This window comes from Orbicella faveolata, unplaced genomic scaffold (genome assembly GCF_042242905.1).
Source record: "Orbicella faveolata isolate gen_17 unplaced genomic scaffold, um_ofav_v1 contig_1, whole genome shotgun sequence".
Taxonomy (NCBI): Eukaryota; Metazoa; Cnidaria; class Anthozoa; order Scleractinia; family Merulinidae; genus Orbicella; species Orbicella faveolata.
In genome coordinates, this window is record NW_028301536.1 from 29,096,493 (window position 1) to 29,111,033 (window position 14,541).

General features: G+C 39.4%; 2 protein-coding genes across 2 annotated transcripts; one reads left to right on the forward strand and one right to left on the reverse strand.

The window, feature by feature from the left end:
* The first annotated feature begins 6,101 nt into the window (after positions 1-6,101).
* On the forward strand, positions 6,102-10,830 carry LOC110049342 (uncharacterized). The gene is made up of 4 exons (XM_089271057.1): positions 6,102-6,405; positions 7,260-7,389; positions 8,337-8,486; positions 9,527-10,830. The coding sequence occupies exons 1-4, from the start codon at positions 6,109-6,111 to the stop codon at positions 10,084-10,086; spliced, it is 1,137 nt and encodes a 378-aa protein (XP_089127183.1). The 5' UTR covers positions 6,102-6,108; the 3' UTR covers positions 10,087-10,830.
* A 341-nt stretch (positions 10,831-11,171) lies between these two features.
* On the reverse strand, positions 11,172-12,791 carry LOC110049335 (galanin receptor type 1-like). Its single transcript, XM_020755128.2, has one exon. It carries the CDS (start codon positions 12,552-12,554, stop codon positions 11,436-11,438), a length of 1,119 nt encoding a protein of 372 aa, XP_020610787.1. The 5' UTR covers positions 12,555-12,791; the 3' UTR covers positions 11,172-11,435.
* Positions 12,792-14,541: the final 1,750 nt, after the last annotated feature.

The window sequence follows — 14,541 nt, forward strand, 5'->3', positions numbered from 1 at the left end:
GACTGTAGTGAGCAAAGAAATGAACTCCTTGGCTTTTAGCCTTGCCCAACTCGACTTGACTCCTCTCCACTCCTTTTTGAGTCAGTCTCTACAGCAGTTCCAAGTTTTCGTTCAATTGTGGTCAAAATTAGGCAAGATGGCAACAGCTCACTTTCCTCCTTCTAGGTTTTTAAAAGAGTTTTCTCTCTGAGGATAGAGTCCTCTTGGATCACACTGAAAGGAAACACTGTGCAGCGGGTTGTTCTCCCTTGAAATCCAGTTATTGCACGATGGTGTTTTCTACCACTATGCAACAACGGGGTGAGATTCTTTTCGTACTCGTTTATAGCCTCGTCAACTATGGATCATAATTTCTTGATCCAACCGATCATGAAAACCATTTTTCATTTTCATCTTCATTCAGATTTCAAGTGCGTGATGGGTTCTTTCACACACTGTACACCACACTGACTGTTTAAGGTATCATGGTTGGCCAGGTACAATACGATCCATGTTCTCAGCTTCCCTGGTGCCTAGCAGTGGACAAACCCGGATGGACAACGCTACAACAACGTCCTTCGTGGAGGCTTTAAGGTTTCCTAGGATTAGTATGTAGGATTCAAGGGTTCCATATTTGGCCTTTCCCACATCTCCATGTGGAACAGACAATAATTCTTTATTTAGGATAATGTTTGTGGTCATTACTTTTGCTATGTCGTGTGCTTTAGCTCACAGTGACAGAACTTGCATGCACTTGGATGAAGAAGTCTAGCGGAAGTACAGCTCCCAGGTATCTCCCTCACTCAGCCTGTCACCTTGATCGTCACACCAATATCTCCACGGCGGACTTAACGCGAATGCTTTCCTTTATTAACCCACACTGACACATTACGGTAAATCCTCATTCTCCCTTGGTCGTTAAAATATCCCCACTGATTTATTTGTGCATCCGTACCGTTGTAGCCCCACTTTTGGCAGTTTTGCGAGAGGGTCGAGTTGTCATCCGGGAGCCTGGCAAATGACCCACAAGCCTCTGCAGGCTGTCGTTTATGTTTGAGAAAATAATTAAGAACTTTGTGGCCGGCGAAGTTGTTCTTCGTCATCACGTGGAAAACGTTTCCCTGCGTTGTCTTGAAGTAATACCAGCGGAGCTGATTGAAGTTGATTGTTTGTCGTAGCGTCCTGATCGCAGGTGTTGTTACGAACAGGAAATTCTCCAGAAAAAAAATGTTTCCTGTAAATATGAAATTTACAATTTCAGGTCAGTTTCTTTAGTCTTTGACGCACATATTGCCCAGATTATCCTCAAGCTAAATAATAAAAGATGAGTAACGTAACAAAAGCTAAGTTCAGGGTGGGATCAGCGTGGTTCACATCCCCTTTCAGGATAACACATTTTATTTTTAGTTTGTTTTACCTCAACGTACACCCACTTACTTTCATCTGTTGTCATGTCACAGTACACCGAGAATCGTTTGGAAGCTATTGGTTCAATCCAGTATCGCCCATCCGTCAGCCGGTGATTTACTCTCTCCCCGATGTCCTTGCAAGAAATTCCCGGATTGGCAAAACTACCCAGTGGAGCTAAATATAAAATTTCAAACAAAAAAATATTTTCCCAAAACTCGATGCTATTTTTCTTTTTCTTTTTCAAAATTTCTCTGAAATAGCATTCAAATGATCTCTAAATCTGTTACAGATAAAGTTTTTTTCGGTCATTTTGTTAACATGCTAAAATTCGAAAAGGTAGCTAGGTATCCGAGACATCCAAAGTTTTTTGTTGAAGGGTAAAAATTAACCTGCCTTTTTCGTGGCAGTGTTCTCCTTCGTAACCCACAGGGCAATCACAGGTGTAAAGCTGACCGCTTTGGACACATGTACCACCATTTCTGCATGGAAAAAGGGAACACAGATTCTGTTGATCGGATCAGACATTAGTAAATTCATGACTCACACAATCAGAGCCATACAATTTTGGCCTAAGACGCCACCTTTCGGTGCTAACATGTTTAATCTCGAGAACGTCTCAAGGGGATAACTCCGAATCTTAGATCTTGCTCATGTTCGTTCAATATCAATGTAACACTGTATGGGAACGTATGCTTATGTAAGGACTTGCGTAGTTCGCATTAAGCGGCCAGAGGCGTCGCTTGATTTGGCCAGAGAATGAGTTTTCTTCCACCCAGCAAACAAAGTAGCGACCACCTTGTTTCTAAATTTTACTTTCATTCTAAGGTTTCTAGACCAAACAAAAGAACACAAGCAATAAAAAAAAAAAACAAAGATCAGTTTTGCAGAATCAAATTGAATATGAGTAACAGCATTGTATAGAAAAACTTAAATTAATGATAATTTCGCAACGTCTACAAACTGGCTCGACTACAACAAGGCAAAATCGAGAATGAAAGGTGCACCTTTTTCCAAAAACGAATACTTAGCTTGTTTTCAGGTTTCAGAACAGATATTGCTTAAGGAACGTATTAAAGGGGCGTCCTTTGACACATGGCCAAACAAAAGAATTAGTTATATTGGTGCCAATGCTTAATTGAAGGTGTTCCGGCACTTCACAAGAGGTGTAAGGTACAAATATTCATATTCATATTATCTATCAGCGAGATCAATTGGTAGAACGTCAATGTGGATTGCCATGATTGAAACAGCTACAAAGAAACAGGCAAAAACAGTGCAAAAGAGAAAGATAAGTCTAAATTCCAGGAAAAGGTAGCGTCACTATATTTTTGCGTCAAAGAGGTCAAAACCACATGGGTAGTATTCAATTAACAATAAAAATATGCCCCTGGCATTACTAGTTATTGTCTAGAAACCAATAGGCAAAATAGTAAACATTGCAAAACATATTCAGTTATATCCAGTTCCAGTTAATACTAAATTTCAGCTTATACTGTTCAGTTTTGAAGTCACACCCAAATTAACTTTAAACTCCATTTAGCGTTTTTTTTTTTTGTAGTAGGTACAATTCCATGTAACACCTCTATTGTAGAAATTCACTGCAATAAATTAACTTATTAATAAGGTTTTATCTCTTAAAAGTTCATTCTTCGATGGTTTAAAGAGTTTCCTTGTAAAGGTGTTTTTGATTCACGAAATTTCTATTTGGTTAAAGCTAAACCAATAACCAAAAGCCTACTTTTATAGGGAAGATCATTTGGTTTGAAGATCGCTGTTAACTCATTTTCCAGTTTAAACTAGATGAAAGCACGTCTGGGCTAAAACCGCTGGGATACCGCCAAAAAGATCCAACAAGGGTGGTTAAATTCACTGTTTAATTCACTGTTTGTGCCTCTCCGCGGTCAGGAATTAGAAAGCAAACTAAAAACAATGGATAATACTGGACAGTTTATGAAACCGAACCGAGATGATAACCGGCTCACAATAAGAATACACATATTCTTCCACAGCTGATGTGAACCTGAACTTTATTCCACTATCCGCCAGGCTAGTGTTAACTGAAAACGGAGTCACACTAAAAATTGTAAAGATACTCACAAAAATGCTCCAGTGATGAAAATTGTTGCTTTCTTCAAGCTGCTGCTTGGCAGTAATCGTTGTTGCAGACAGAATCTCGCAGAGAAAATTTCCTCCTCCTTTATTTGGTTTCTCAGCAATGTTAAAAGACAAGCAGGTTTGGTGTTGTGTACACCGTAGAGCACATTCCGTTGAAAAAGCGACCAGAAACGAATTGATTCCTTTAACATTGAGAACATAATTTCTATGCTGGACGAAGTAAAACGCAGCGAAGTTGTGTCGCAAATTAGTGATGTTTTCAGCGTCTGTTGGCAAAGCGAATCCCCTGAATATTATGTAAAAGTATAAAAATTTCATACCAACGAAAACTGGCTCAATATTCATAATTCTGAGACTTTTTTCCTCAGTTGTCCTCAGTTAAAACTTGTCCACTTAAAGACTATGAAATGAGTGGAGACTGATTGTCAGATAAAACAGTTTTAGTAATTAATTAGAAAGGTTCGTATTCTATAGTTTCTTTTTTCGCACAAAGTGTTAGCTGTAAATTTCCTGTTGATAACCAGTAAATAAGCAAACAACGGCTGTTTTATGCTTAAGATGTTAGAACGTTATCTGGACAGTAATTAATATCTCTGACCTTAAAATCGTTTGGTACAACAATGGGACGTATTAAGTAAACGGCAAAACAATTTAAAAAAACATCAAAAATACTGGGTTCAAGATATTGGACACGATTTTCAATTATTTTTTTCGTGAACATAATTTACTCAGTTCTACTTTGCTTTAAGAAGAGTCAACAAGACAACGTCACGTTTATTTAGTAAGTATTTATTGTAAATTTTACGTTCTTATTTTTTTGTCTACTTAATTTCTATGTATGTAATTATTAGTACGAAGATATGCGCTAACTTAGCGCAGACTGAAATCGCCTTTCTCTTTTTTGTTCTGCTAAACCGTCAGGCTTAGAATCATGTTTAGCAAAAGAAAAGAAATATTTGGTCATAGACAGCAATGATCTGTTAACGACTGTCTCATTTGTTTTTTTTTTCAGTGTTGAATGGAACAACACCGTTTTCATTGCGAAAGCCTTACTACAAAGTTTATAAGCCGATAACGCGCATTCTTGTTAAGTCCTTTGGGGGAGAGTAGGCCGCGTAAGAAACTACGACGGTGCTTTGTATGGCTTACGTTTAACTTACGAGCCTCGCAATAATTTAAAGTCATTCAGTGTGCCCATTACTGTCAGAGCTCGCTGAAAACTGAATATTAAGGCAGCGTAGAATTAGAAAACTAAAACCAAATCGGCCGTTTTGACTCACGTTTTCTACACTTCACAGAATCCGGTCATTTCACGTTGTTGTTTGGCAAATGTACCAAGATTTATGAACCACTTGTAACCTACACAACGGTAGATTGTCTGTGGTAGGAACATGTTCCCCAACATGGAAGCAAGCTGGCGCAGTTGTCAAAGAAACAACAAAACAAAATCATTCATTTTACATAAAAACATACTTTACAGTAAACCTTCCATTGTAATGAAAGGCTCTCAATCTCTCTTGAACGCGCTCTAGTCTCCCTCCTTCCCTCCCTAGTTCTACCCCGCCCTCCCTCTTTTTCTTTCTGCCCCCCTCCCCCAAACGTTGTCAGTCTTTGTGCCTCTTATGTCACGCTTAGCGTTGTTTAAATAACTGTGAATAATTTTGAACGAGCGATATACCTTCAATGATGTGGTTTGTAACGATGAGAACCCTTAAGAGATTTGAAATCTGTCATCTGAATAAAATCTATGAATGTTTACAGAGCAAAGTTTTGAAAACCTTTATATTCTGTTTTATACTAGTGCAGAATCGTATGTCATCCGTTTAATAGGTGATATTTTAACATGTGAAAATCATATCATGGTAAAATTAGTGCTTTTATTAACTTTGTCAGACGTAATTTTTGAAATCGCACCGGTCAAAAACGGACGCCGAGAACACTACCTGAACTGAAACTAAATAAAATTGGATTCCACGCAGGATGTCACACCGATCATCGAAGGCCTGCCGAGAAGACTACCTGTTTTAAAATGGAATAAAATTGGATTCAACCTAGGACATCTATATAAGAAAGCCCAATCGTCAAAACACCCTAACTAGTGCTTCCAATTTTAAAAGCCAAACCTTTGTCTCAGTAATTTGGACAATGTGTTAATACTAGCTGTTTGGCTGTGGAAGAAATGTTTTTTATATCGATCAAGAGTTTAATTAAAAATTGCACTATCACAACAAATTACTCTATGTAAAATTAGATTTTCGCTTGCTTATGTTAAATTTCCTTGAGGGACACCTTGCTTGCTATTGTCTATGAAGTTTCATTTTCATTATCATAGGGTAAAAATGGATTTTCAATTAGAACAATACAATATTTCTAGTAGCGAAAGAGAGAATACTGTGGGATGTCTAAACTATTTAATTATTTATGAAAACTTTTTTCATACACAAAATATTTTTTATTTTAATTTCAAAAGGAGAACCAGCTGCAGTAACAGATATTAGTGAATATTCTATTGAGAGTTGAATAAGGCCAAAGATGTCTTTTCTTCGATTGATCGCAATTGCCAACATTTTTTGGTACAATGTACAAAACCACGCCATATCTGGAATGAACAAAAATGGCCATACTTGGTTCTCGATAGGCACAAATGAAGCTTTCTCGCATTTTATCCAACATAAGAACCATGTCCTTGAGGTGGAGAAAATAAGTTCTTTTCTGGTTGGCTTCGTAACGGAGTGCGCTTTGAGGTGTACAACTCATGTTTTGTGTTTGTCATTTAACATTAAGGAAGATAACACAGAAAACAGCAGACAAATTACATGCGAGCTTCTGCCAACGGACTTGTACAACGCGTCACGGAAACTTCAAAAAAGCCGAGAAGACTTTCACCACTGGAGTGCAATAGTAAGATCTATGCTTAAATGTTTTCCTTTGCATTGTACTCGGTGATCTAATCTATCAGTATAAAACCGGACACAAGGTTATTTATAATGTATGTTAAGTCATTTTTTGTTTGGTGTTCATCGGCGCAAATTAAACTGTACTCAAAGTAGTTTCGTCACGGTAAAAGAGGCTGAGGGAAGAAAGCTTCTTCAATCGAAGATTTGAAAATGTAATTATATGGCCTTTCATCCGACACAAATAGGACCAATAAGTTCAAATTTCAGTCAACAAAATTTACTTCTCTTGAATAACCTCTCCACCTGTTAATGCTTAAATATCGAACTAGCTTAAACATACGAAAGAACATTTTGTTTTAGATTTAGGAAATTAATAGGATCATAATTTTATAAGCGCTAAAATCTAAAACAAAAACAAAAACAACAACAATAAGAAAAAAACAGAGCAAATGATGTGCAGTTCTCCATTAACACAAATCACGTGACAGTGAGGCTCCAAAAGGGAGGATCTGAGTACACCATATCCCGTTAATTTTTGGCCTAAATATCTCATATTCTGTCAATGCTATTTCAAAAGTTGACAATTTTTCTTCTTGATATCCCGGGATATCTGTTTTTAATATCCCATATCCCATTAGTTCCCCCTCCCCCCCCCCCCCCACCAAATATCCTGAATCCCGTTAATTTTTTACCTAAATATCCTATGTCGCGAAAACTCCTAACAGGGCCTCGATGTAGACGCTTTTCTCTCTACAACCAAAACTGAGCTTCAGCTGTTAACTATTGTTGTACACGGAGTTAGGGTAGACAGGATAACAGATTGCTCCTGGCAATCTCTTTGTAATGCTTTTTCCTTAGACTCCTTGCCTGCATTTTCCATGCAAAAACGGTGGAACGTGTGTTCCTGATTACAGCCAAGGACTGTATGTATGTCGTTGTCCCATCGGTTACCATGGAAAAAATTGCCAGCTGTTACAAAAAGTTGCGGGTAAGTAAACCAAAACAACAACAACAACAACAACAACTATAAATACTTTAATACAACTGCAAGTACGTGACAGTCATTATTGTTAGCCACTTATTCTGTTTAGTTTAGTTTAATGAGTTCTTCACCAAAATGCAGGAACAGATAAATTCAAATAGATAAACAACTAACTTCAAATAGGCAAATATATTCATTATTTTAATATAAACTAAGAATTGAAAAAAAAAAAAAACCCAACAGATTTAATCACATAGTGCCAGGTTACTCAACATTTTAAAGTTATTAACTGTCTTTCATAAACAATGTAACCCGTTTTTGAACGGAATCAAAGGAAAACAAGAGACTTGCGGCAAATAACTTTTTTGGCGAAAAAATTAAATAGCTGAAGCTCTGGCCTCTTGCGGCTATTGGCAGGATAAAAGGACTACTCTTACGGACTTTCGCGCAGTCTTTGACAGTTCAGCATACGTAGAGTCTATGCTCCTCTTTCTGCCGCTCTTTGCATCCACGCATTGAGTGTCGTGGGCACTTTTCTTGCCTCAAGCTCGACGTTCGCATGCAGTGCGACCTGAACTGAGGCTGAGTTATAAGTAGAGGGGTTTTCAATTGAGTTTCGTAAAACCAAAACCAAAGTAATCACTCTAAGCAATCGCAAATAACAAGGGCAATCCAGTGAGCCAATCAAAACCCGAAGTACTTACATGTAGCTGAGGCAAAGCGCGGGAAAACGTGTGAGCGAGTCATGATTGGTACGTTTTGGTTTTACTTCTGATTGGAAAAAAATGGCGTCAGTTTTCAAGCCAATCATGTAGCTTGGTAGATGCAAAACCAATTCGTTTTGGACACTCAAATGAAAACCGCTCTAAACGGGCTTAAAAAGACGCAGAATCAATTCTGCGAGTTTCAAACGTAATAACAGCTAATCTAGAGTACGACTTTCGAACAATTAGGCCTGGGAAAATACATTAGTGAACCAGGACTATCATGCAAGGATATCGCAGACAGGCACGTTTACTCACAGGGGAATGGTGAGTACTGGATTGCACCTGATGGCTCTAAAAACTCATTCATAGCTTATTGCGACATGGCAACTGACGGAGGTAAGCGCGTATTTGTATCATATGATTTCAGACTGCAATATCAAACGTGTATGAGGTTAAATCAAGAGAAAATGAGGGGAAATTTTCTCTTGGTTAAATGTATTATAAAGTTACTGATAGCTGGACCTAAAAACAGCAAATAGTATATAGAAATCGTTTGTCATAGCTTGAAATTATGTCATTAGTACTCTTGATTACCAGTCGCTGTTCAGGAAAGGAGCCCGCGCTCCTCTCCTCATCTCAGGGATGAACGTAGACCAGACACGAGGGAGCGGCGGAAATCGAGCCTACGTCCGAGATAAATCAGTAAAATAAATAAATAAATAAATAAATAAATAAATAAATAAATAAATTAATTAATTAACTTTGTTTCACGAGGGTAACACACAACAGTCTTACGACTGACAAACGCGTGGCCCTCGAATTCCCGATCGAATTGGAATTTAGAAATGTTGATTTTTGTGGAGGGAGGAAAACCGGAGAACCCGGAGAAAAACCCTGTAAGCAAGGCGAGAACCAACAACGTTCTAATATGCAAACTCAACCCACATATGGCACCGGGTCCAGGATTTGAACCTGGGCCACGTTGGTGGGAGGAGAGCGCTCTCACCACTGCGCCATTCCTGCTCCCCAGTCGAGAGAAGGAGACAGAAAACAACATCCAAGTGGAGAGTCACGAAAGAAAAAAAAGCATTTCATTGGTATCACTAGATTTACCAAAGCAGTACATTTATTAATCTTATTAAAGTAAATATGATTAAAGATATGATAGGTCCACACCAGCTATTATGTTTCTACTAAATGACCCATATAACAAATAAAGCATGTGAGCATGTATCTCTTAATTAAGACTTCAGTCAGTGACATACTTAAATTAGTTCAAAATCCGAAAAAACATAGACCCCCAAACAATAATTTCCTGGAGTGAAAAAACAACAAACAAAACAAAAAAATTAAAATATCCCATAGGTGTTAATAACAACGAGGGGTGATTCAAAACCGGAGAAACAACAAAAAGTTCATATCTTTTAATTTTCTAGGTGGATGGACCTTGCTGAAACGCTTTACTATTCCACAGAACCTCACGGAATTCTGGACAAAGACCCCTGAGTATGTCACAAGTTACAGTTCTATTTCAAACTATGAGGATAATTTCCTGTTCGTTTCGATTAGAGCCATCGAAGAACTAAGACAAGCAGTCAACATCACACAGTTGAGATTTTACTGTTTCAAGAAGGAGCAAGGTAGCCTTGTTCACGTGATGACAAAAAACAACTCCGCTGGCTACCGCGTACTTGATTATTTCTTGGTTAAAGCGAACACTCGCACTGCGGCGTGCGGTTCGTTCGTCACACTCCCGGATGACAACTCAACGCTGTCACAGAACTGCGCTAGATGGGGACACAACGGCGAATACGCCGAGGTCAACGAGTGGGGCCATTATTCCCATAATGGTGAGTGGAGGCTCTATCGTGAAGCCATCCGTTGGATTGGACAGAGATCGTTTTCTTTAAGTCCTTTTAAGCAGTTTTGGTGTGATGACGAAGCTAATCAGAACCCAGTCTCACCGGGCGACACTTGGGAGATCTATGCTCGTTAGGTTAAGAGACTGCTGAAGACTGCAGAACAACGTTAGAGAAAGACCTGTGAGTGGAAACTCTACGAACCTGTACGTGATTGACCAGCCCAGCCAACAGACATCCCTCTCTTAGTTAATCAGTAGAAAAAAAAAAAAAAGTTTATGATTCTTAAAGTGATAGCTGTCATAAGTCAAACGTATCAGGAATCAGTTCAGAAAATAGTCCGTCGTTAACACTAAAATTAACTAAAACAGTTGCGTACGAGCCAAGTGGCCCGTCAGACCGGAGCTTATCCCGGTTTCTGGCTGTAGCATGAAGCGACTGGGAATATTTCTACTACCCTCTGGTTGGGATGCTAGTCCAGCGAAGTTTTACCCCCTTTAAATTCGCCTTTACCCATTTATAAACCAGGGTGGAGAGAGGCACTGTGAGAGTAAAGTGTGAAGACATGATTGATCATCGCAGTTAAATCTCATTGGTTCTGTGATTTGTTGCTTGTATTCGTTGATAGACACGACGGTGTGCACTGGGATTCAATGCTCTAAAGGAAGTCATTCTATATTTTTAGCTTGTAAATACGTAAAGTTATGTAGGTTTTGGGACTACAGCCCTTTATAGTGTCCAATAAAACAGTTAGACGATTCGCCCTCTTTCTCTAGGAGCGATGTACTTTCTTTGAAATAGCGTCGCTGTCTATTTCATTTCAAAAAATTTTTAGCGAAAACTGTAGCTGCTTGTTAACAGAGGCTTATGCAAAAATAAAACATTCATCCCATTAATTAGTCGGCGTATAATAAAACCAAAATGTAAAAAAGGCTTTCCTCGACATAATGATGCTAAGCTTCATGTAGATATAAGCTTAATAAACGATATTTGTCATGCAATGTTCATACAATCTTTTGGTGAATTTTTCATTTTTTTAAAGCTGCTACCTATGTTACATCTATTTCATTTCGGTTGCCTCCCATGCCAGTCCACCCATAAAATAGTTAGAATGGTGTAAAAAATGACAGATTATTAATTTTGTTAATATGTAGTGGCGCGTTGAAAGGAGTTTCGTTTAATCAGCCTTCAGCTTGTTTGCTTTTCTACAGACAATGATATATATTGTTCCAGTAGTTTTTATTGAATTCTACTGTTGTCCGTTCTAAGTTATATTAAATCTCCTCATAAAACGGTGCTATATCAATTTTATCTCTATTACTATTAACTGTCATGATACCCCAAAGCCTATAGAGGTATTCCAGTAAGTTTGTGCTCAAAGAAATAACTGTAGCATTAAAAGCACACACGGTTTCCGATGTCACGGTTTCTTCCAAATTAATAAGTTCCCTTTCTGTTGTTTTAATTGTACTAAACTTCTTGAATTCTACACAGCTTGTGAACCGTGTTGTCTGGAGTCTATTTTCTGGATGGCCTTGCATCGAACTCTCTTACGCGCTTCCTCTTGCCCGATGACGAAGACTTCCTTAGTTTCGCGATGAAAGTACAACTTTTTTCTATTGCAACAACATTTGCACAGCTTGCTGAAAATAAATCGAAAGCCTACACGAAAATTATCGTTGAAAAACGAGTAAATTGCAGGATTGAAGGCACTGTTAGCATATAGGAGAAAAATTGCTACGAACACATACGTACCGCTACAGATCATTTCGTTCGAGTAGTAAGAACAAAATACCCAACCAATCCAATAAGGAAGAAAGCAACAGTAAAACGCAACTACTATCATGGCAACCATTTTAAGAATTCGTTTGCTTAGCCGCACGCTGTTGCGAGTTCTGAACGAAATTCGCATTCTGGGCGCTTTACCGGCACGCCACAGTCGAATAGCAATTGCAGCATACAAGGCAACTACAAGAAGCAATGTTAGTACAAGCAGTGATAAGAAAAACAAATACCAAATACGCCAGTTGTTGAAAAAATGTCGAGTTTTACAAAACAGGTTTCCGTTTTTCTCCAGCAAGTTGGCGTAGTAGAACAAAGGCACGCAGTAGGCAGCTGACGCCAGCCAAGCCATGATTATAATTTGGCGGGCTCTTATCACCGTGATTATCTTCCGGCGAGGATAAAACACCGCTAAAAAACGATCTATAGCCACCATGGCAAGATGAATGATTGAAACGTTCATGCAAAGCTTCTCGAAGTAGTTGGTGGTTTTGCACAAAAATATACCCAAGTGTCCTCCAATAATCCACTGACCATTGACGAAGATTCTTGTGATTCTCTCCGGTGTACTTCCCAGTGTAAGCAGTAGGTCCCCGGCTGCCATACTGACAATGAGCATGCTGTTTACTGTGCGGAGTTTTCCATTGATGTTCAGTTTGAAAGCAGCTATGACCAAAGAATTGCCGATGATAGAAAACGCGACGATTACACCATAAGCCATGCATTTGAAGCCTTTTTCAATCGCTGAATTATTCTCTGGGTAGAGACCGGGAGAACTTGGATCTCCACCGGTTTCATTACCCATGGAGTCTTCACCCGACATCAATTCCCAACCGGAGCGGTCTACTTCTATTGATTTCTTCGCTGGGCTTCACTTTCCTTTGGGTTCAAGGTTCCTGTTAATTCATTTATCCCCTTCAGGGGGTCAGAGAAAAACAGCTAATAGTGAAATTTCCATTTTATCAACACAATGGTTTTTGTCAAACGCACCCGGTATCAGCATCTAGCTGAAAATTGAATAATGTATTCTGTTTAGTCTTACCTCTATTCAAGGATAAGGATTACCTGCAAAATTTGAATTTTCGTTAATTATTTGTATAGACAGAAATTTTAGTATTCTACCAAAACCAATAAAACATTTAATATTCGGCTTCAAATATGTAAACAGATAGATTTTCTTGGAAATGGTTTGGAAATTATAACCGTGGACAAAAGTTGTCATATGACGGGAAGCTACATATCTACAGAATATATCATTCAATTTTTTCGCGTTCGCTTGGGGATCATATCATGTTCTCAACAGCGCAAAAGAGGTTCAACAACCAAGAGCATTGTTATTACTAAGTTTGAAAATTGACACCTTTCATTGCTATAAAGGACGGACAAGAGATATTCATTAGGCAATCATTATATTTGTGCACATCACCTCTTCAAAGCAGTTAGCAATGATAATACATCATTTACGTTTTCTGTTTTAAGAATCTGGTGTTTTAGTTTTCAGAACGGCTGCAAAACTTCATTTGCTTGTCATTCGACTCTAACAATAACAAAACATTAGCATGGGCAGGTGGAACTATAAAGCAAGCGACTTTCCTCCTTATGGCAACTAGAATTAAGCAGGCAATTTTCCTCCTTGTTGCAAGTTCTGAACGGATGTTTTCGTCAAGGCAAAAGGCTTGAGAGTATGTAATTTTCCTCAAATTTCAATGTTTGTCCTGTTTTATACCGAACGGAAGACACTTCTAATTAACGCACTGAAAGCTCTCATATTGCGAGTGTCAAATTTATACCTACAGATTGACATTTTGACGTATTAACTTGAAGAAAGAAATGTTGCAGAAAGACAGGAGAAAAGTTCTAAAAATGAAACATAAAATTATCAGCATGTTGCCTTTTATGAATAATCAAAGATTTCTGGATTTCTGGATTTCCTCATTTTTAATAGGCTAATAGGAACATCGGAGAATTGGAGAATTGGAGAATTGGAGAATTGGAGAATTGGAGAATTGGAGAATTGGAGAATTGGAGAATTGGAGAATTGGAGAATTGGAGAATTGGATAATCGGGGAATGGGCGAATCGGGGAATCAAGGAATCGGGGAATCGGAGAATCGGGGAATCGGAGAATCAGAGAATCGGCGAATCGGGGAATCGGAGAATCGGGGAATCGGAGAATCGGGGAATCGGAGAATCGGGGAATCGGAGAATCGGGGAATCGGAGAATCGGCGAATCGGCGAATCGGGGAATCGGAGAATCGGCGAATCGGCGAATCGGCGAATCGGCGAATCGAGGAATCGGCGAATCGGGGAATCGGCGAATCGGCGAATCGGGGAATCGGGGAATCGGGAAATCGGGAAATCGGGAAATCGGGAAATCGGGGAATCGGGGAATCGGGGAATCGGGGAATCGGGAAATCGGCGAATCGGGTAATCGGGGAATCGGCGAATCGGCGAATCGGCGAATCGGGGAATCGGCGAATCGGCGAATCGGCGAATCGGGGAATCGGCGAATCGGCGAATCGGCGAATCGGGGAATCGGAGAATCGGCGAATCGGCGAATCGGCGAATCGGCGAATCGGGGAATCGGGGAATCGGGGAATCGGGGAATCGGGGAATCGGGGAATCGGGGAATCGGGGAATCGGGGAATCGGGGAATCGGCGAATCGGGTAATCGGCGAATCGGCGAATCGGGGAATCGGGGAATCGGCGAATCGGCGAATCGGCGAATCGGCGAATCGGGGAATCGGCGAATCGGGGAATCGGCGAATCGGCGAATTGGCGAATCGGCGAATCGGCGAATCGGGGAATCGG

Excerpts from the sequence above, each read along its gene's own strand:
- LOC110049335 (XM_020755128.2), bottom strand. The coding sequence starts at position 12,554 with ATGTCGGGTGAAGACTCCATGGGTAATGAAACCGGTGGAGATCCAAGT.
- LOC110049342 (XM_089271057.1), top strand. The coding sequence starts at position 6,109 with ATGAACAAAAATGGCCATACTTGGTTCTCGATAGGCACAAATGAAGCT. Across the intron at positions 6,406-7,259 it reads TTCACCACTGGAGTGCAATA|ACTCCTTGCCTGCATTTTCC; the intron begins GTAAGATCTATG and ends CTTTTTCCTTAG. Across the intron at positions 7,390-8,336 it reads GCTGTTACAAAAAGTTGCGG|GCCTGGGAAAATACATTAGT; the intron begins GTAAGTAAACCA and ends TCGAACAATTAG.